The 22,787-nt window shown below is 41.4% G+C and overlaps 1 protein-coding gene across 4 annotated transcripts in view; it reads right to left on the minus strand.

The window, feature by feature from the left end:
* MCC (MCC regulator of WNT signaling pathway) overlaps positions 1 to 22,787 on the minus strand; it is a 1,086,108-nt gene that overhangs the window by 115,209 nt on the left and 948,112 nt on the right. For 3 of the 4 annotated variants that reach the window (XM_053701547.1, XM_053701550.1, XM_053701551.1), the window contains one exon: positions 21,007 to 21,190. In XM_053701547.1, the coding sequence (XP_053557522.1) occupies positions 21,007 to 21,190 (184 nt within the window). The remainder of the gene's footprint in view (positions 1 to 21,006; positions 21,191 to 22,787) is intronic. The other variant, XM_053701549.1, reaches the window with a different exon arrangement.

The following is a 22,787-nucleotide window of genomic DNA, read 5'->3' on the forward strand; positions in this document are numbered from 1 at the left end:
AACCGGGCCACAAGCATCGGCAGGTCTGAAACAGGGGAACAGAAGAACCACAACACCAGCTCAAAAAGAGCGGAAGAATGGCCACAGCCATCCCAACAGAGCACAGGTGTCAACCCAACTCCTTAGAAACAGACAAGGCCGTAGACCCAAATGAATCTAACAAAAGACCCACTATAGTCTCGACACAGAGCCAGCAAGACTCCAGAAAGAACGTAACAACCCAGAGAAAAACACCCCTCTCTGAAAGGTTAACTCTCAGTTCCAACTTTCTGAATCCAAGAGAATACCTAGAAAAAGGACCTCCATAAGAAGGAGAATAAGCCCCCCATCCTAAGAAAAGGGATGGGTCCAAAAAGGCAGAGCACCTGCCCACAAGACACAAAGCCACAGGCTAAAGGAGAGATCAATCTCCAGCGCAGATGAACTTGGAAGGAATCCCCCTAAGGAATTCTTGCTAACACAAATCCAATGTGCAATAGCTGCAGCAGAGGCACTGCAAACCCATTTGCCTGCAGAGCAGTGAATTCATAAGGTTACCACAGCAAGCTGACCAAGGAAAACCGACCATAAACGCGTAAGTCCAGCCCAATGTGTATAAGCACTCAGACAACCTGGCCAAACATGACCAGGTCAATTAGTCCAAGTAAAAGGACATAGTCCAAGGTCCCAGGAACCCCGAACCAGCCCTAGAGACAAAAATTCAGGCAACAACTCCATGAAGGAAAACACTGAGCGAAGCCTCAGCATCCGGAAGCACCAGGGAAAAAACAGATCCCAGCCCCCAATTGTTTAAACAAACAATATCCGAGAACTTAACACCCCGTCTGATATAAAAAAAACAGACCACAGGGAAATATCAATGCAATATCCAGATCAACCCAGATAACAAGATAACTCGCAAGTCCCGACCCAAGGAAGAGACCACCCCTTGCCAAAGTCCAATGCTCCAAAGGAGCTAAGGCGTTAAAAGTCAAACAACGACACTAGAGCCCATAGACTCTCAAAACAGCCGCAGGACAACAAGCAAGGGGAAACCCAGAGGCCAAATCACTCGAGCAGAGGCTGGTCTCCTCATCACGCCATACAATCAGTGGATCATAGACAGAATAGGACGCACAGCATCCCCAGCTCCGAGCAGAGCCCAAGGAGACCACGCCTTAACAGGGAACGACCATATCCCGGAGGGGAACCCAGGTCCCTAAAAAGAAAACCCAACTCACATGGAGACAACAGAGGAAGACCAAAAGGTCTCATAAAAAACAGCTAGCCAGTACACAGTCAATGTGCAATAGCTGCAGCTGGTCACATTCTGCAACCCATCATCCGCTGCAAGGCAGCTGAACTACCCAATAAACTACTAGCTGCTGAGAACCAAGTCCAGAAGGACAATTCCCAGGGCCTCAAAAGAAAAAAAAAGGCCAAACCGCCCAACTCGGCGGCAAGAGGGCACAAGCCCACCAACCCTCCCTACATGGGAAGGAGCTCTAGGGTCTGACAACCCCAGACACAAGAGAGACTAAGCGGAACTTCACTGAACCAGTCATCCAAATTGAAGGCTATAAGGACTGAGACAATCCTTCCTGCCTCACGGACCCACCGGTCCTCTAGAATGCTTAGTTGAACACAGAGGATAGCATGAGCACTCTGCACCTCTACCGGACCAGCCAAGCAGAGCGGGGCCACGTGTCCGAACAGCTACCAGACAGAACTGAACCCAACCAGGGCCAGCCTGCAATCCGGGTCCTAACCGTCAAGTCACATAAATCCTCCCTCAGAGGGGAAGAATGAAAACAGACAGGACATCCTATCGGATGAAAAACATAATTTATGCTTACCTGATAAATTTATTTCTCTTGTAGTGTATTCAGTCCACGGGTCATCCATTACTTATGGGATATATTCCCTTCCCAACAGGAAGTTGCAAGAGGATCACCCAAGCAGAGCTGCTATATAGCTCCTCCCCTCACATGTCATATCCAGTCATTCGACTGAAACAAGACAAGAAAGGAGAAACCATAGGGTGCAGTGGTGACTGGAGTTTTAATTAAAATTTAGATCTGCCTTAAAAGACAGGGCGGGCCGTGGACTGAATACACTACAAGAGAAATAAATTTATCAGGTAAGCAGAAATTATGTTTTCTCTTGTTAAGTGTATTCAGTCCACGGGTCATCCATTACTTATGGGATACCAATACCAAAGCCAAAGTACACGGATGATGGGAGGGACAAGGCAGGAACTTAAACGGAATGAACCACTGCCTGTAGAACCTTTCTCCCAAAAACAGCCTCCGAAGAAGCAAAAGTGTCAAATTTGTAAAATTTTGAAAAAGTGTGAAGTGAAGACCAAGTTGCAGCCTTGCAAATCTGTTCAACAGAGGCCTCATTCTTAAAGGCCCAGGTGGAAGCCACAGCTCTAGTGGAATGAGCTGTAATTCTTTCAGGGGGCTGCTGTCCAGCAGTCTCATAGGCTAAACGTATTATGCTACAAAGCCAAAAGGAGAGAGAGGTTGCCGAAGCTTTTTGACCTCTCCTCTGACCAGAGTACACGACAAACAGGGAAGAAGTTTGACGAAAATCTTTAGTTGCCTGTAAATAGAACTTCAGGGCACGGACTACGTCCAGATTATGCAAAAGTCGTTCCTTCTTTGAAGAAGGATTAGGACATAATGATGGAACAACAATCTCCTGATTGATATTCCTGTTAGAAACTACCTTAGGTAAAAACCCAGGTTTAGTACGCAGAACTACCTTGTCTGAATGGAAAATCAGATAAGGAGAATCACAATGTAAGGCCGATAACTCAGAGACTCTTCGAGCCGAGGAAATAGCCATCAAAAACAGAACTTTCCAAGATAAAAGCTTAATATCAATGGAATGAAGGGGTTCAAACGGAATCCCTTGAAGAACTTTAAGAACCAAGTTTAAGCTCCACGGAGGAGCAACAGTCTTAAACACAGGCTTAATCCTAGCCAAAGCCTGACAAAAAGCCTGGACGTCTGGAACTTCTGCCAGACGTTTGTGTAAGAGAATAGACAGAGCAGAAATCTGTCCCTTTAACGAACTAGCAGATAAGCCCTTTTCTAAACCCTCTTGTAGAAAGGACAATATCCTAGGAATCCTAACCCTACTCCATGAGTAACCCTTGGATTCGCACCAATATAAATATTTACGCCATATCTTATGGTAAATTTTTCTGGTAACAGGCTCCGTGCCTGTATTAAGGTATCAATAACTGACTCCGAGAAGCCACGCTTTGATAGAATCAAGCGTTCAATCTCCATGCAGTCAGCCTCAGAGAAATTAGATTTGCATGTTTGAAAGGACCTTGTATTAGAAGGTCCTGCCTCAGAGGTAGAAACCATGGTGGACAGGACAACATGTCCACTAGGTCTGCATACCAGGTCCTGCGTGGCCACGCAGGCGCTATCAGAATCACCGATGCTCTCTCCTGTTTGAGTCGAGGTAGCATCGGAAATGGTGGAAACACATAAGCCATGTTGAAGACCCAAGGGGCTGTCAGAGCATCTATCAGCGCCGCTCCCGGGTCCCTGGACCTGGATCCGTAACAAGGAAGCTTGGCGTTCTGGCGAGACGCCATGAGATCCAGATCTGGTTTGCCCCAACAATGAATCAGTTGAGCGAAGACCTCCGGATGAAGTTCCCACTCCCCCGGATGAAAAGTCTGGCGACTTAGAAAATCCGCCTCCCAGTTCTCCACGCCTGGCATGTAGATCGCTGACAGGTGGCAAGAGTGAGACTCTGCCCAGCGAATTATCTTTGAGACTTCCAACATCGCTAGGGAACTCCTGGTTCCCCCTTGATGGTTGATGTAAGCCACAGTCGTGATGTTGTCCGACTGAAATCTGATGAACCTCAGTGTTGCTAACTGAGGCCAAGCTAGAAGAGTATTGAATATTGCTCTCAACTCCAGAATATTTATTGGGAGGAGTTTCTCCTCCTGAGTCCATAATCCCTGGGCCTTCAGGGAGTTCCAGACTGCGCCTCAACCTAGAAGGCTGGCATCTGTTGTTACAATCGTCCAATCTGGCCTGCGAAAGGTCATACCCTTGGACAGATGGACCCGAGAAAGCCACCAGAGAAGAGAATCTCTGGTCTCTTGGTCCAGATTTAGCAGAGGGGACAAATCTGAGTAATCCCCATTCCACTGACTTAGCATGCATAATTGCAGCGGTCTGAGATGCAGGCGCGCAAATGGCCCTATGTCCATTGCCGCTACCATTAAGCCGATTACTTCCATGCACTGAGCCACTGACGGGCGTGGGATGGAATGAAGGACACGGCAAGCATTTAGAAGTTTTGATAACCTGGACTCCGTCAGGTAAATTTTCATCTCTACAGAATCTATAAGAGTCCCTAGAAAGGAGACTCTTGTGAGTGGTGATAGAGAACTCTTTTCCACGTTCACTTTCCACCCATGTGACCTCAGAAATGCCAGAACTATCTCTGTATGAGACTTGGCCATTTGAAAGCTTGACGCCTGTATCAGGATGTCGTCTAGATACGGAGCCACCGCTATGCCTCGCGGTCTTAGAACCGCCAGAAGTGAGCCCAGAACCTTTGTAAAGATTCTCGGGGCCGTAGCCAACCCGAAGGGAAGAGCTACAAACTGGTAATGCCTGTCTAGAAAGGCAAATCTTAGGTACCGATAATGATCTTTGTGAATCGGTATATGAAGGTAGGCATCCTTTAAGTCTACTGTGGTCATGTATTGACCCTTTTGGATCATGGGTAGGATGGTTCGAATAGTTTCCATTTTGAATGATGGAACTCTTAGGAATTTGTTTAAGATTTTTAGGTCCAAGATTGGTCTGAAGGTTCCCTCTTTCTTGGGAACCACAAACAGATTTGAGTAAAACCCTTGCCCTTGTTCCGTCCGCGGAACTGGGTGGATCACCCCCATTACTAAGAGGTCTTGCACACAGCGTAGAAATGCCTCTTTCTTTATTTGGTTTGCTGATAACCTTGAAAGATGAAATCTCCCTTGTGGAGGAGAAGCTTTGAAGTCCAGAAGATATCCCTGAGATATGATCTCCAACGCCCAGGGATCCTGGACATCTCTTGCCCAAGCCTGGGCGAAGAGAGATAGTCTGCCCCCCACTAGATCCGTTTCCGGATAGGGGGCCCTCTCTTCATGCTGTCTTAGGGGCAGAAGTAGGCTTTCTGGCCTGCTTGCCCTTGTTCCAGGGCTGGTTAGCTTTCCAGCCCTGTCTGTAACGAGCAACAGGTCCTTCCTGTTTTGGAGCGGAGGAAGTTGATGCTGCTCCTGCCTTGAAGTTACGAAAGGCACGAAAAATTAGACTGTTTGGCATTTGATTTGGCCCTGTCCTGAGGAAGAGTATGACCCTTACCTCCAGTAATGTCAGCAATAATTTCTTTCAAGCCGGGCCCGAATAAGGTCTGTCCTTTGAAAGGAATATTAAGCAATTTAGATTTAGAAGTCACGTCAGCTGACCAGGATTTAAGCCATAGCGCTCTGCGCGCTTGGATGGCGAATCCGGAGTTCTTAGCCGTTAGTTTGGTTAAATGTACAACGGCATCAGAAACAAATGCATTAGCTAGCTTAAGTGCTTTAAGCTTGGCCATAATCTCATCCAATGGAGCTGTGCGAATGGCCTCTTCCAGAGACTCAAACCAGATTGCCGCAGCAGCAGTGACAGGCGCAATGCATGCAAGGGGCTGTAAGATAAAACCTTGTTGAACAAACATTTTCTTAAGGTAACCTTCTAATTTTTTATCCATTGGATCCGAAAAAGCACAACTATCCTCCACCGGGATAGTGGTACGTTTAGCTAAAGTAGAAACTGCTCCCTCCACCTTAGGGACCGTCTGCCATAAGTCTCGTGTGGTGGCGTCTATTGGGAACATTTTTCTAAATATTGGAGGAGGGGAAAAGGGCACACCGGGTCTATCCCACTCCTTGCTAATAATTTCTGTAAGCCTTTTAGGTATAGGAAAAACGTCAGTACACACCGGTACCGCAAAGTATCTATCCAACCTACATATTTTCTCTGGAATTGCAACCGTGTTACAATCATTCAGAGCCGCTAATACCTCCCCTAGCAATACACGGAGGTTTTCAAGCTTAAATTTAAAATTAGAAATCTCTGAATCCGGTCTCCCTGGATCAGATCCGTCACCCACAGAATGAAGCTCTCCGTCCTCATGTTCTGCAAATTGTGACGCAGTATCAGACATGGCTCTCACATCATCAGCGCGCTCTGTCCTTAACCCAGAGCTATCGCGTTTGCCTCTTAATTCAGGCAATTTAGATAATACCTCTGTCATAAAAGCAGCCATGTCTTGCAAAGTGATTTGTATGGGCCTCTCTGATGTACTTGGCGCCACAATATCACGCGGCTCCTGAGCGGGAGGCGAAGGTACTGACACGTGAGGAGAGTTAGTCGGCATAACTTCCCCCTCGTTGTCTGGTGATAATTTCTTTACAGATATAAATTGACTTTTACTCAAAGTGACATCAATACATTTAGTACACCTATTTCTGTGGGGCTCCACATTGGCCTTCAAACATAGTGAACAAACAGATTCATCTGTGTCAGACATGTTTAAACAGACTCGCAATGAGACTAGCAAGCTTGGAAAATCCTTTCAAATAAATTTACAAGCAATATAAAAAAACGCTACTGCGCCTTTAAGAAGCACAAAAAATCGTCACAGTTGAAATAACAATGAACCAAATCAGTTATAGCAACCAAATTTTCACAGTAAATGTATTAAGTTAGCAAAGCATTGCACCCACTAGCAAATGGATGATTAACCCCTTAATACCCAAAAACGGATAATCAATTTAACAATTAACGTTTTTATCACAGTCAAACACACTGTCACATGTCTGCTGTGACTGATTACCTCCCTCAAAATGAATTTTGAAGACCCCTGAGCTCTCTAGAGACGTCCTGGATCAAGGAGGAAGAAGCAGGAAGACTGAAACTGAATTTTTACTGCGCAAAAAAGCGCTAAAATAGGCCCCTCCCACTCACATTACAACAGTGGGAAACCTTAGTTAACCGTTTCTATGTAGAAATAAACGACAGCCATGTGGAAAATCATGCCCCAAAAGATTTATCACCAAAGTACCTCACAAAAAACGAATAACATGCCAGTAAACGTTTTAAACATGCACTTTAAAAGTTAGGTAGTGTTATTAATAAGCCTGCTACCAGTCGCTTCTACTGCAGTTAAGGCTCATACATTACTTCAGTATTAACAGTATTTTCTTAGTCAAATTCCATTCCTTAGAAAATTACTTATTGTACATACATTCATCAGCCTGATACCAGTCGCTACTGCATTTAAGGCTGTACTTACATTACATCGGTATCAGCAGTATTTTCTTAGTCAATTCCATTCCTTAGAAAAATAATTTACTGCACATACCTTGTTTGCAGGATTCCCCACACGCTATTCCCTTTCTGAAAGTTACCCCACTCCTCAGAATGTCGAGAACAGCCAGTGGATCTTAGTTACTTCTGCTAAGATCATAGAAAATGCAGGCAGATTCTTCTTCCAAATACTGCCTGAGAACAAACAGCACACTCCGGTGCCATTTAAAATAAACTTTTGATTGAAGAAATAAACTAAGTATAAAAAACACCACAGACCTCTCACAACGTCCTATCTAGTTGAGTTGCAAGAGAATGACTGGATATGACATGTGAGGGGAGGAGCTATATAGCAGCTCTGCTTGGGTGATCCTCTTGCAACTTCCTGTTGGGAAGGGAATATATCCCATAAGTAATGGATGACCCGTGGACTGAATACACTTAACAAGAGAAATAAAATACAAGGCAACCCGTAAGTTAACGCCCAAAAAGAAACAGGCCTACCGCAGGACCAGCCAAACGGAGCCCTGATCTTCCAAAAAAACTGGAAGATCTCTATACATGGACAATCAGGGGATTACATCATCCCCACTTTTCTAATGAGGTGCGCCATTCGAAAAGCAGACTGAGTATTCCCATATTCGATAAGGATAGGGTCGTTCAATAACTGAAAAAACATGTCTGAGTAACATGCAAAGGCTCACAATTCTATAACGAAAGGCATAACACTCATTGACAGTCGCACCCGCAGGGAACTGTACAGACCAAGGTGGAATACCCGGGATAACAGGAGTAGGGAAGGGAAGGCACCACCCTGTCCTCAAACTCTATTCAATTTAGGAAATAAAGGTTCATCAGCCAATATGACCTCTGGAACCCCTGAATTCGCCAAAAACTTCCTTTAGAAGAAGCGCAAATTGCTAAAACTAAAGTCTGGTTCCTCCGCAGCTGGAGGTTGAGAGGCAGCAGACTCCGACCCAGAAAGTTCATACTCTGAAGTCTCAAAAAGAACTTCATCCTTGGATAACCCTATCAGTTAAATCCAAAATTTAGTTGATGTACTCTTGGAAGGAGTGCAATATGTAACCTTTCGCTTGCGCTTAGCAGGGCGAGGTAAAGCATTAAGGCCGCAGACACTGCCGTCTGAACTGCGCAGTAACGTCTGGAGAAAAAAGGCCCCTTCCAGATGGAGGATCCGCAATGCTACGGGAAAACTGCATGTGTATAGAGATAACAATATAGAGTACGCACCTCACTGGACGACAACTCCTCAGAGGTGGACGGCTCCGTGGTATCAAACATGTTTGATATTATCACATTATCAAGGCATATGGAACATAATTATCACATTATCAAGGCATATGGAACATAATTGAGAGGGGAAACTAGGGCCTCCTCACTATATAAACAGGAATTACTCTTTAAGAATAGAGGGAGTGCCCTCTAAAGTAACAGAATCCTCCATCGCTAGTGCAATAAACGGAGAACTAGAGAAATAAAACATATTATTTTATTTAAAAAACGGCACCCTTATACCCCAATGGCTGGGGCACTCACCACCTCCTATGACCTAGACAGTACAGCGATTTATGACTCCTCTCCAATAGTCCGGTCAGGAAATAGGGAATGAATCACATAGTGCACAATGCAGGACCCTGCTATGAGAGAAAGCATGTCAAGCTTGTAAGCTGCATGGCTCTCAAAGTGAAAGTGAAACCTGTATATTCCATAACAGCCTATGAGCCTAACATCTCACACATAAAGCAGCATAAAATCAAATAAACATATAAGATTATTATTCCCCCTGTACAATAATACCCCTAAGGAGATATTAACCCTTGATTCTATAAAGATAAAAGGCGCCACACTGTGACCCTTTCTTCTGTGTTAACATTATATAATAAAAAATGAAACGATCTTACCAGAATCTATGCCCTGGAACAGGAACACGGCCGTTCAAGTGTGACAGGTTAGTAGCTTCGCTCCTGACATGGACTTGAATGTAAAAAGCAGGCAGCGTCAACGCAGATTGCTATAGAGCTGTTAATATGAGTCGGGATGGTGTTGAGAGTTCTCCCTGCATCTCCGGACTCTAACTTTCACCCAGGCCCTCAGTGAGAAGCTTATAGGGCTACTTAAAACTCCTGTCCCATTGCGAAGAGTAGTACCCTCAATAAGAGACAAAACAAATTCTGACACTTCTCTGCCAACCTCCTGCGACGAAAGGCAAAGAATGACTGGGGAACGAGGCAAGTGGGAGGAGTATTTAAGCCTTTGGCTGGGGTGTCTTTGCCTCCTCCTGGTGGCCAGGTTCTTATTTCCCAAAAGTAATGAATGCGGCTGTGGACTCTTTCCCATTAGGAAGAAAATAGGTTATAAAGAAAAAAACTACAACTAAATGTATTTATATTATATTGCAGTAATAGTCTGTGTGAGAAAGTTATGTGTGGAATCACATGTGAAGTAGTGCACCAGTGTTATAAAGATATAAACTTAGTCTGTGAAATGCTGCAGGTTTTGGTATCTTCTTATGTTAATCCCATTTGAGCTGAGAGTGCCCTATTCGTTGCACTCCCCTTGTATTGTGTGCACCCTCTTTTATTGAGAAGTCTCATATGCAAATGTTAATGTATTTCTGGGATTGATAACTATATTCTTATAATATGAATAATATGCTCTAACCAAGAAATATTCCCACAAGATTACACAAGATGGTACTACTTTCCCGTTAAAAAACAACAAAATCATGATCGATTCTTATTTAGTGATACACCAAGAGAATTTTCAGAACACTTGCTGACAATGATGTCCACACATGTACCCACTACTGCAACCTGAAAATATATTTACTTAGGAAGCACCTATACATTCCAAAGTGCAGGTATACTTTATTCACAAAACAACCATCTCAGCAGAGAGCAGGCAGTTTTAAGACACTTTCCAATTTACTTCCATTATTACATTTTGCACAGTCTTTTTATATACACACTTTCTGGGGAACAAGATTTCACTGAGCATGTGCACAAGCTCACAGGGTATACGTATACTAGTCTGTGATTGGCTGATATCTGTCATATGATACAAGGGGCCGGAAAATGGGAGAAAAATTAAATTTGTCAGAAAAAAAATCTACTGCTTATTTGAAATTCAGAGTAAGTGCTATTGCATTGTCTTTTTATTATGTACCTGTTAACTATGTAATTCTACTGCATTGAGTGGTCCTTTAACTAAGAATGAACAAAGTTATATTTAGTAGTTTTGAGCTTGGTTATTTTTAAAAAATGTGGTACTTTTTATACTTAGTTGAGCTTTGCCCAAAGCATATAAGCGTCGCCCACCCAAAATGACAGTCCCCCCTGAGAAATTGGGCAATTCACTAGTGAACAAGGGAACGTCACAACTCCATACACATGGTTGTCCTTCATGGGAATCCGCAGTGAAGTGCACAAAGATTATTCCAGTTTTCAAAAAAAAAAAAAAAAAAAAAAAGAAAAATGTCAATTTATTTTTTTCCTGATCCTTATCACTAACAAACTAAAACACTGAGAAGATCTAAGCCCTTTTTTTTAGCAAATAACTAACTCTTCCACTTGAGCTAACTCTACGGCAGCAAATGTGCACTGCAGCACTAACTTTTTTCTTTGGATTGTTAGGGAGGGATTAAATCAAACCTTTAGATTTCTTTCAGTTAATATTTATAGTTCTCCTATCAAGCACTTTTTAACCAGGAAAATGGTTTGCATTGTGGTTTGTCTGGAATCCAGTCATGGACAATTACGCTTTAACAAATAGCCTTGTTTACTAAATCTAATGTGCGGTTCATCTGGCCCTGCGCTTATTGAAGCTAATTGTGATGCCAGCTTTCATTTTAGTTTTTCTATTTTGGTGCTTCTAACAGACGGTGTGATTTGTTATCTCTTTGTCATTTATTTGCAAAGCACACAATTTAATGCGACTGCTAAGATGCTTTCGTTGACCCATTACTTGCTGACTGAGCCTTCCCTAATTGTATTAATGATACAGGCTTAACCATCAAGTAGTTAACTAATGAGCTGTGTGCACTGCTGCTTTCATTTTCCCCACTACAAAATAAATTTATTTGGGCCTATATAAAAATAAATGTGCAAGATTGACAGTAAACTTTAACGTATTTGCTATTTTGTGACAGGGTGTAATCATTTAGACTTGATAGTGCTTGTAATGATGCATCCATAAGGGAAAAAAAAATAGGATACTATGGTACAATACTACTTGGCCCTTTTTGGCTTATGACACATTGTAAATCTAGCAAAGTACTGTACAGGTGGCCCTCGGTTTACAACGGTTCAATTTGCACCGTTTCAGAAGAACAACCTTTTTTTCCAGTCATGTGACTACTATTGAAAAGCATTGAGAAGCAGTGCATTGATTAAAATAGCCAGTAGGTGGAGCTGTCCGCTTGTGTTGCAGCGAAGCAAGCTGAAATTAATCAGTTTAACCAGACCTGAGCTATCGAGCAGATTTCAACGGAACAAGATCTTCCTGTCTATAAATCAGTCCAGATTGGAATGCATAGAAAGAACTGTTTGCAGAAAAATGCAAGTGAAGTCTGTGTTGTGTGATTATTTTATTAGGTTTATAATGCTGTTTAGCACATGTTTTTGTTCATTTAACTTAGTTTAATTATATATTCTGTGTTGTGTGATTATTTTATTAGGTTTCTAATGCTGCTTAGCATTTAAAGTCTTCATTTCAAAGCTTTAAAAATAATGTATTAGGTGTTACTTATGACAATTTTGAGAGGGGCCTGGAACCTAACTCCCTCACTTCCCATTGACTTACATTATAAACTGGGTTTCAATTTACAACGGTTTCGATTTACAACCATTCCTTCTGGAACCTAACCCCGGCGTAAACTGAGGGCTACCTGTATATCATGTAAAAATAAAAACTTTATTTACCACCAAAAATATAAAACACTGGTAGAAAGAACTGTGGAAGCACAACGCTTGTGTAAATACCAACAACCCTCCACAAAAAAAAAAATCTTCTTATTGAACAACAACCACTTGATCAGTGCAGGAGCTTTTTTATATCTGTTCGTAAAGGGACAGTATACACCCATTTTCATTTAAAGGGACACTGAACCCAATTTTTTTCTTTTGTGATTCAGAAAGAGCATGCAATTTTAAGCAACTTTCTTATTTACTCCTATTATCAAATTTTATTCGTTCTCTTGCTATCTTTATTTGAAAAAGAAGGCATCTAAGCTTTTTTTTTCTTTTGTTCAGTACTCGGGTCAGCACTTTTTTTTTTTTTTTTTTTTATAAATTTTTATTGAGTGATAAATAGATACAACATCGATAGCATTACATCAGTCTATTGATTACTTTACATAACAGGTATGGTCCTGGTATACAGTCCAGGAAGAAAAAATAATAAAAGAAAAAGTAAAGGGAAACAGGGTACCAAAATAAGGGGAAAGAAAAGAACATAAGGCAAAACTTGTGCACTCATAAGCATTTTCCTAAACATTAAGTTCACAGTGTCATTCCTCAAGCCATAATATCAAATCACTTAAAACAGTTATATATATCATTTTACTACGTCAAATAACATTTCCTTCCTGGGTGAGAATCAAACTATACTACGAAGGCATGGCTATGATCGGGGTGAAGGTAATACTACGGGGTATGTAGTGACCTGTACTCTTCCCACAAAAAGGAAATGGACAAATAATCATCTAACCTTTTAGATATCACAAAATGGTACTTTTCTAGTAATATAGTGGTGGATACTAAGGATCTCCATTTCTCCACTGTGGGGGGGTCTGTTTGTTTCCAGTGTTGTGGGATCAATCTTTTGGCACTATTGATCAATATATATAGTAGTTGGAGTCTGAGTTTGCATCTAACTTTTGGGAATTTATTAAATAATATTGTCACCGGGTCTAAAGGTAGTGTAATGCCAAGAATCTTTTTGATTTCTTCTATGATTGCTACCCAAAAGGAGTGTATCTTGGGACATAGCCACCATATGTGCGCAAGGGTCAGCACTTTTTTTTTATTGGTGGATGAATTTATCCACCAATCAGCAAGAAAAACCCAGGTTGTTCACCAAAAGTGAGACGGCATCTAAACTTACATTCTTGCATTTCAAATAAAGATACCAAGAGAATGAAAACAATTTGATAATAGGAGTAAATTAGAAAGTTGCTTACAATTTCATGCTCTATCTGAATCACGAAAGAAAAAATTTGGGTTCAGTGTCCCTTTAACTGCATGTAATAGACACTACTATAAAGAATGCTATGCACAGATACTGATCTAAAAATCCAGTATAAAACAGTTTAAAAACTTACTTAGAAGCTTCCAGTTTAGCACTGTTGAAAAGGTTAGCTACGACACCCACTGCAAGTGGTTCTATAGCAAAAAAAGCAGACAGTGCGCACCTTTCCTATGCATATGAAAATCAGTGCAATGTTATTTAAAAATAAGCAAAACAAAACCTTTTTTTTTTTTTTTTTTTTAAACTGTATAGTCTATATAAATGGATCATCTACAAAACGATATTTATGCTCACCTGATAAATTTATTTATTTCTTGACACGGTGAGTCAACGGATCATCTAATTACTATTGAGAATATCACTCCTGTCCAGCAGGAGGCGGCAAAGAGCACCACAGCAAAGCTGTTAAATATCAACTCCCTTTCCTCCAACCCCAGTCATTCGACCGAAGTAAAGGAGAGAAAGGAAGCAACAAGGTGCAGAGGTGCCTGAGGTTTATATATGACAAAAAACCTGTCTTAAAAAACAGGGCGGGCCATGAACTCACGTTTTCTTTCTAATGACACGGGTTAGGACATAAAGAAGGAACAACAATCTCCTGATTAATGTTCTTATCCGAAACCACTTTAGGGAGAAACCCTAACTTAGTACGCAAAACTACCTTATCCGAATGGAAAATAAGATAAGGAGACTCAAACTGCAACGCCGAGAGCTCTGAGACTCTACGAGCAGAAGAAATAGTAACAAGAAACAAAACCTTCCAAGATAACATTTTAATATCTAAGGAATGCATAGGCTCAAACGGAGCCCACTAAAGAACTTTAAGAACAAGGTTAAGACTCCAGGGAGGAGTAACAGGTTTGAACACATGCCTGATTCTGACCAAGGCCTGACAGAACGATTGCACATCTGGTACATCCGACAGACGTTGATGTAACAAAATAGACAAGGCAGACATTTGACCCTTCAAAGAGCTTGCCGATAAACCCTTCTCCAGACCCTCTTGGAGAAAAGACAGAATTCAAGGAATCCGAACTCTACTCCAAGAGTAGCCTCTGGATTCACACCAATACAGATATTTACACCATATCTTGTAGTATATCTTCCTGGTAACAGGCTTACGAGCCTGAATCATGGTCTCAATGACCGACTCCCCGCTTAGATAAGATTAAGCGTTCAATCTCCAAGCAGTCAGTTTCAGAGAAACGAGATTTGGATGAAGGGAGGGTCCTTGAAGTAGAGGGTCCTTCCTCAGTAGAAGTCTCCAAGGTGGGAGAGATGACATCTCCACTAGGTCCGCATACCAGATCCTGCGAGGCCACGCCAGTGCCATGAGGATCTACGGCACCCTCTCCTGTTTGATTTGAGCAATGACCCGTCTGGAAGTTCGCTTGTTGAAAGGATGGCGCCTGCACCAGAATGTCGTCCAGATAAGGCACCACTGCAATGCCCCGCAACCGGAGCACTGCCAACAGGGAACCCAGGACTTTTGAAAAAATGCTGGGAGCTGTGGCAAGGCTGAATGGAAGAGCCACAAACTGGAAGTGTGAAACTTGTGATGATCCCTGTGGATGGGAACATGCAGATACGCGTCTTAAATCTACTGTTTTTCATAAATTGACCCTCTTGAACCAAGGGAAGAATGAAACGAATAGTTTCCATCTTGAAGGACGGTACTCTGAGGAACTTGTTTAGACTTTTGAGATCTAGAATTGGTCTGAAAGTTCCCTCTTTTTTGGAAACCACAAACAAATTGGAGTAAAATCTCAGACCCTGATCCTGCATTGGAACAGGAACTATCACTCCCAGGTCAGAAAGATCTTGAACACAGTGTAAGAACGCCTCTCTTTTTATCTGGTCTACAGATAATCTTGAGAGAAGAAACTTGCCCCTGGGAGGAACGGCTTTGAACTCTAGTTTGTATCCCTGGGAAACAATGTCCACCGCCCAGGGATCCTGAACATCCCAAACCCAAGCGAAGAAGGATAGTCTGCCCCCCACAAGATCTAGTTCTGGATCGGGGGCAGACCCTTCATGCTGACTTTGAGTCATTGGCGGGCTTCTTAGATTGCTTTCCCTTGTTCCACGACTGGTTGGACCTCCAGGAAGGCTTGGACTGTTTTGTAGAGGAAGGCTTACCCTTGAATTTTCTAAAGGAACGAAAATTACCCTTCTGCTTATTCCTCTTATCCTGAGGGAGGCAACTACCTTTTCCTCCCGTAATGTCGGCAATTTCCTCAGCCAGACTCGGCCCAAACAAGGTCTTACCCTTGTAGGGAATCACGAAAAGCTTAGACTTAGATGACACATCCGCAGACCAGGATTTCAACCATAAGGCTCTGCGAGCCTATACGGCAAAACCAGAAATGTTTGCTCCTCGCTTAATAACCTGTAGGGAAGCATCTGTAATAAAATAATTTGCCAACTTAAGGGCCTTGATCCTATCCTGGATCTCGTTGAGGGGAGTGTCTGTCTGAATAGAATCAGACAACGCATCAAACCAGTATGCAGCCCACCAAGAGCTCTACTGAAGAGACTGATATGGACTACGGCTACACCCTAGAACAAAGCAGCATACTCTGGCACTACTTTAAAAATAATAAACTCTTGATTGAAGAATCTATACTAACACCTCACTTTACGTCTTCCTATCACTAACGTAGGCAAAGAGAATGACTGGAGTGGGAGGGAAGGGAGGAGCTATTTAACAGCTCTGCTGTGGTGCTCTTTGCCTCCTCCTGCTGACCAGAAGGTGAATATCCCATTAGTAATTAAGATGATACGTGGACTCATTGTGTCTTAAAAAAGAAAGGAATACCTGGTCTCTCCCATTCCTTAGCAACAATCTCTGTAGCTTGATCTGGTACAGGGAAAACCTCCACCATGGAAGGTACATCAAAATACTTATTTAGCTTGCTAGACTTCTTAGGAATGACTACGACCGTGGTGTCGGAGTCGTCCAAGGTAGCTAAAACCTCCTTAAATAACAAACGGAGGTGTTCCAGCTTAAACCTGAAGGATACAACTTCAGCATCAGAAGAAGGAATTACACTGTCTGAATCTGAGATTTCACCCTCAGATGCTACCGAAGTAGCCTCTTCCTCAGATTTCTGAGGAGGAGAATTCAGAATAGCCACGACTGTGTCAGCAACCTTACTCACTGATCCTTTACATTTCCTCTTGCGCTTTCCCTGCAGCATTGGAAAAGCAGACAACGCATCAGATACCGCAGAAGACATGAGTGAAGCAATGTCTTGCAAAGCAACTCCAGGCGGAGCTTGAGAGGAAGCGCAGGGCACTGCATGTGTGGACGATAGCATTTGGGACACATGAGGAGAAAGCTGCGGCATATCTTGAACATTGTCAGAAGACTCCAGGACAGTATCTGCCTTAGACAATGTCTATCCCTGTAATTTAAAGTTCTCTCAATTACATGAGGAACAGAAAGGGATTGGTGGTTCCACGTTAGCATCAAAACATAAAGAACATGTAACATCTTGCAGGGCCTCTTGGTCCATCTTTATTCACAAATGATCAGATTAAAATTAAATAAATTTATATTGTAATTTGAAATTACCACACACAAAAAAGTTACTGTCTCTTTAAATGTTAAACGTAACTATTTTATTTCTGCCTGCAAAAAATAATTAAATTGTCACAAAATATTCCTCTACACCTCAGCTAAGCTTTGCTGAGGTGCCTACCTTCCTTGCTGCCACCGGAGCGTATATTCTGATAGGAGACGTCCGGACTCAGCCTAAACAAAGTCTTTGACAGATCTGAAGCTGTTCTCCCGCATCACCGTAGCGCAGCATACAAGTACTTGCTGAACTTGCTATCCACCAAACCGCTGCTCCCCGTAACACCAGAAGTTAAGTGGAAAATAGGCGCGCAACAGAAAATTGCGTCTCAGCTAGCTCCGCCCATCGTGGGTGTATCAAAAATTAACCTCCCGGTCGGCAAATGTCTTCTAAAATAACGCCGCCGGGAGTAAAGGAAACACACCTAACACCATGAGCCACAATATCCTCGTCCCCAGTGCCTGCCATTACTGCCATCATAACATAATCCCCTAACTCAAAAGGATAATGTCTATTGTATCCCATATTAAAATCAAAGTGCCAAAAATTTCCTGTGTCCCCAGAAAAAATAAATTTAGCGCTTACCTTTAGAAATCTGCCCGGCAGCAATGCAGCTCACTAGGTTTGAGAGGCATGTTCCCTCACATGGAGCTGTGGAAAATAAATAAAGACTGAGTAATTTTACTCAGGCTTTCCAAATTAGGGCAGCATTAAATACATGGGAGGCGCAGCGAGGATTGTACCCCACAAGTTCCCATTGCTTAAAAGCCACCACTGCTCTACTGAAGAGACTGATATGGACTACGGCTACACCCTAGGACAAAGCAGAACAATCTTGCACTGCTGAAAAATAATAAAATCTTGCTAGAAGAATATTCTTTCAAACACCTAAACTTTACCACTTCCTTGCTCTAACGTAGGCAAAGAGAATGACTGGGGTTGGAGGGAAGGGAGGTGATATTTAACAGCTTTGCTGTGGTGCTAGTGTATAATGTTCCACAACAAAGGGGATAAGATAAAAATAGGGGCAAGATTTATCAATTTGCGAGTGGACAGGATTCACATGTTATGAACCTGTCCGCATCTTATTGCAAATTGTGCAGTACCGCCCCCTTACCCTCAACTCAACCAATTACAGCTTGTCAATCACCCCAGTCGAATGAATCCTGGAGTGATTTTCATCTGCCAATTGAAAGGGTTTTTGAAGCAGCAGTTTAAATCGCTGCTTCATAAATATCAGTTGCAGGCTCAAAAGAGCGAGCCTGCAACTGATCGAGGCATTCACCTCGTAATAAATCTTGTCCATGCACTGCAAAAGAAAAAAGAAAAAATCTTGCAAAATGACAGGTCAAAGGGTTTTAAAATATTTATTTTGTATGCAGTTATACACACACAATGCATATACAATTGATTTAAAGGGACAGTAAAGTCAAAATTTTACTTTAAACAACTTTCCAATTTACTTCTGTTATCAAATTTGCTTTGTTCTCTTGGCATCTTTTATTGAAGAGTAAAACTAGATAAGAGCTCAGGAGTGTGCAAGTGTCTGTAGTACTCTATGGCAGCAGTGTTTTGCAACATTGTGAGTAGCTTTGTTATAGAATGTTGCAAAACACTGATGGCAGAGTAGTAGACACGTGCACACTCCTGAGTTTCTATGAGCCTATCTAGTTTTACTCTTCCATAAAAGAAACCAAGAGAACAAAGACATTTATTCATATTTTCTATCAATTTTGGCTGCAAGCATCATATTTTGCACTTTATCTCACCAAATCAGACTTCCATTAGGGATAGCAATATGAAGACCAATCATTTGGCTTCAAACTGAAGTAGAGCAGCTTTATCTTTCTGCTACCTGTTTTATGTTTTGCCACACATTTTGCTAGGACATCGCACCTGTGTGTAACTGTCAGATGCTTGGATTTGTTAAAAAAAAAAGACCACTAATTACACTTGAATAATACTGGGACATTATTTTTCTCTTAGTAAACTATTATTAGATGATCATTGGATTTACCTTTCAAATAGTGCCTGTATTAAAGAATAAACGTTTTCCTTTCCGATATTAAAGGAATCTGACATGTTCTGACAGTCTCTGGCTGATTCATGCAGGATACATTTTAATCAGCTTGCAGGTTGTATGCCAACATTTATGCACTTCAGGTCAATAAGCGAGAAGGATTAGAATGACTTTTTTTGTTTATATATTAATTCTCATACAATTTAAATAACCTTGAACAAGAGCACCCTAAATGAGTTTTATCGTTTGTCTCCCAAGGGCAAACAGTGTAGATTATGGGAAAAAATATCCTTGAGCATTAAGCTCAGGAATAGCTTTACTGGTAACACCACTGTAGAGAGTGAATCTGTTTGACCTTGAGCAAGTGACTATCTCACAACAATAAGGAGGCATTGTAATTAAACCCTGAGCACTATGGGACAGAGACTTATTGAGCTTATACATAAATTCTGCATTAGTGCATTAAGGCAAAAAAAAATCTAATTAGACTCTAATACTGGTGGTGATTTCAATTTGACCTGCGTACAACTTTGAAAGATTAATTTTGACAAATATAATCTTAAAAGTTTCATCCATTTATTGTCAAGATTTAATTTAAAGAAGCAGTTTAATGAGAAAACTTGATTATTAATTTGAATTTGTACCTATACTTTCATCAGGCTCTGCTATAGTCACCTGTTTTCCTTCAATGTAATGCGTTACAAAGATATGAGCAAACACTTCTGATATTTATGTCAATAGCCAGTTTTTCAAATTCAAAGTCTTACCAATTCAATAGATAATGTGTTAAACACAATTGTTTTTTGGTTTAAATGTATTTCTCAAAGCATTACATGATCTAATCCCTAGTTTCTCAACAGCTAGGCCGTGGCTTGATACCGGGCCGTGACGGTCTTGCTGGTGGGCCACGACCCAACAAACCCCAGCTGATCGCTCTTACAGGCCTGTTGCTCCACACATTAGTTATACCAGGCAGGGCTGTCAGAGGCCATTGCACATAAGCAGAACGGGCCAAGGAGCAGACAGGATTGGACCTTAACACCACACGCAAGTGATACCAGCCCACTGACATTAATGAGTATTTTATTCCTTTACTCATACAAATGTATTTTAATATATATATAAATAAATAAAAATATATATTAATATACATTTAAATTATGCAACTAATATGTCCAATTAAATATGGTAATCAGTGTTCATTTGTCATTGCAAACATTTCTGTTTATAAAAATACTCAAAATGAAATGAAAATGTTAATTGCATAAATTTAAATATAAAAAACTGATACTAATGTCTGTGCAACAAAACAAAAGTTGCTTTCAAAACACATTAGGCAATAGTTATCATTGTTAAATGAATTAGCTATAATATTTTCCTTGTTATTATCAGTTAAAGGTACAGTAAACTCAAAATTAAATGTTCATGATTAAGACAAAACATACCATTTTAAACATCTTTCCAATTTACCTCTATTATTAAATTTGCTTATCCTTTGTTGAAGAGCATACATAGCATCAGAAGCAGTAATGCATTACTGGGAGCTAGCAAGTGACTGCTCATATATGACTCGTCATTGCCTCTACTGGTGTGTTCAGCTAGCTCCCAGTAGTGCTGCTCCTTCAACAAAGGATACCAAAAGAATGAAGCAAATTTTTGTAATAGAAGGGACACATTTTTGCTGGAGGTAGAGGGTTCAGTCCATAAAAATTAGGAACACTATTCACCCTACATAAAATACACAGTATTTATGGGTTGGTTGTTGAAGACTTCTTACCTTGTATGGCTATTTGAGGAAAGGCTCTCCCAGGGCTGCACACTACAACCCGTGACAGCGAACGCTCCCCCACAACTGCCATCTAGCTTGATCAACAGTGCTTTAGCCGCATTCTCTGCTGTCTTCCTGCAGTCGTGGGCCCGCTTTAGCATCTGTGTGACATTCTCATCACCAGACTGCTCTGCTTGAAAGCACAAAAGAAAAAGACTTGTAACCAAACAACTCATTCTCTGTTCAAATAAATCAATAGCTTTTTTTCAACTGAGTAAGACAGAAACATAAGTATTAACCAAGGAGCTTTAGAAAACTAAGGATTTGGATCAAAATTCAAAAGTCAAAATTAAACTTTTGTGACAGAGCATGCAATTTTAAACAACTTTCCAATTTACTTAAATTATTAAATTTGATTCGTTCTCTTGGTATTCTTTCTTGAAGAATAAATCTAAGGTAGGCTGAAAGGAGCTTAGGAGCGTACATGTGTTCATAGCAATCTATGGCAGCAGTGTTTGTAACTATGTATAACACAGCTATAAACAATGTTGCAAACACTGCTGTCAGGTGGCTGAAGACACATGCATGCTCCTGAGCTCACATAGGATTACACTTTAACAATGGATACCAAGAGAACTAAGCAACATTGATAACAATAAATTGGAAATGTGTTTAAAATGACAGGTAAAGTAAGTATTAACTCTAGAACAGTGGCGCGGAAGCTGCAGGCAGCCCTTGAGGTGTCTGGTTATACTCACAAAAAAACTCACTCTGCTCCTTAATCTGCTCTTCCTTGCACCTTGGTTTAAACACTTATGCTATGTGTTCAACGTAGGTTTTAAAAGCACAGTATGGCCATTCTGACAACGCGCATATCCCTTTGACTTATACGCAAAGGCAATACATTTATACTGAGGGTCACCACTGCAAGTCTACCAGTAGTGTTGTAATCTACAGTCTGAAACTAACACACATTTTGCAAAATATATGGTTGTGAAGCATGTGGAAATTTTAAAAGTTTACTACCCTATCCTATATTATAAAAGGCCAGGTATATTTGTCCGATGCGGTCATGGGCAGTAGAGACTGCGGCATGAGACAAACATACCTGGCCGTAAGGATTAGTAACCTCCAACTGCGCACGAGACAATGCACATGTGCCGATCGTTGGTGGCGTAGGGTTAGAAGGGAGGTGGGTGACTGGCCCACCGCTGGAGGGGGGCAGGAGCGGGTGGGACCGCTACGCTGCAGATTTTTTTTTTCACAGCAGCAGGGAGGGGGGATGAGGAAGAGAAGATCAGGAGAGGGGATCGGGAGGGGGGATGAGGGAGAGGGGAACATACCTGGCCTTATACATTTTGGCCTGTGTACACAGGCTTTAAGACTAGTTAAAAGGCCACTGTAAGTAAATATTTTCTATGCCTGTTACTAACTAACTACCCCAAATACACTTTTTATCAATAGCATTTCATTAACATATCTCTATCGTATATCAGAAATCTTGTCTGCAAATTAATTGTTTTCCAAACCCACTCCGTGGGTATCCTTTGCTCTGTACCAATCCGTTTACAATACCTAGGTTTCAAAATGGCGCTTTAAACACAAAGTTATTGGTTTAAGTATTTTGAACATGCAGTGCTAAAAATAGTGGGCAGGATAAGGTGACATCATCGGCGAATAAAAGATATAACTTTTAGAACGTTATGAAACTTCGTTTTGGAGAAAATATAGGTCAGTAGGTTTTAATTAATGTTTATTAACTTTAATATGTTACTTGTTTAGCTTAAAAA

Source organism: Bombina bombina, chromosome 2 (assembly GCF_027579735.1).
Source record: "Bombina bombina isolate aBomBom1 chromosome 2, aBomBom1.pri, whole genome shotgun sequence".
NCBI classification, from domain to species: Eukaryota; Metazoa; Chordata; class Amphibia; order Anura; family Bombinatoridae; genus Bombina; species Bombina bombina.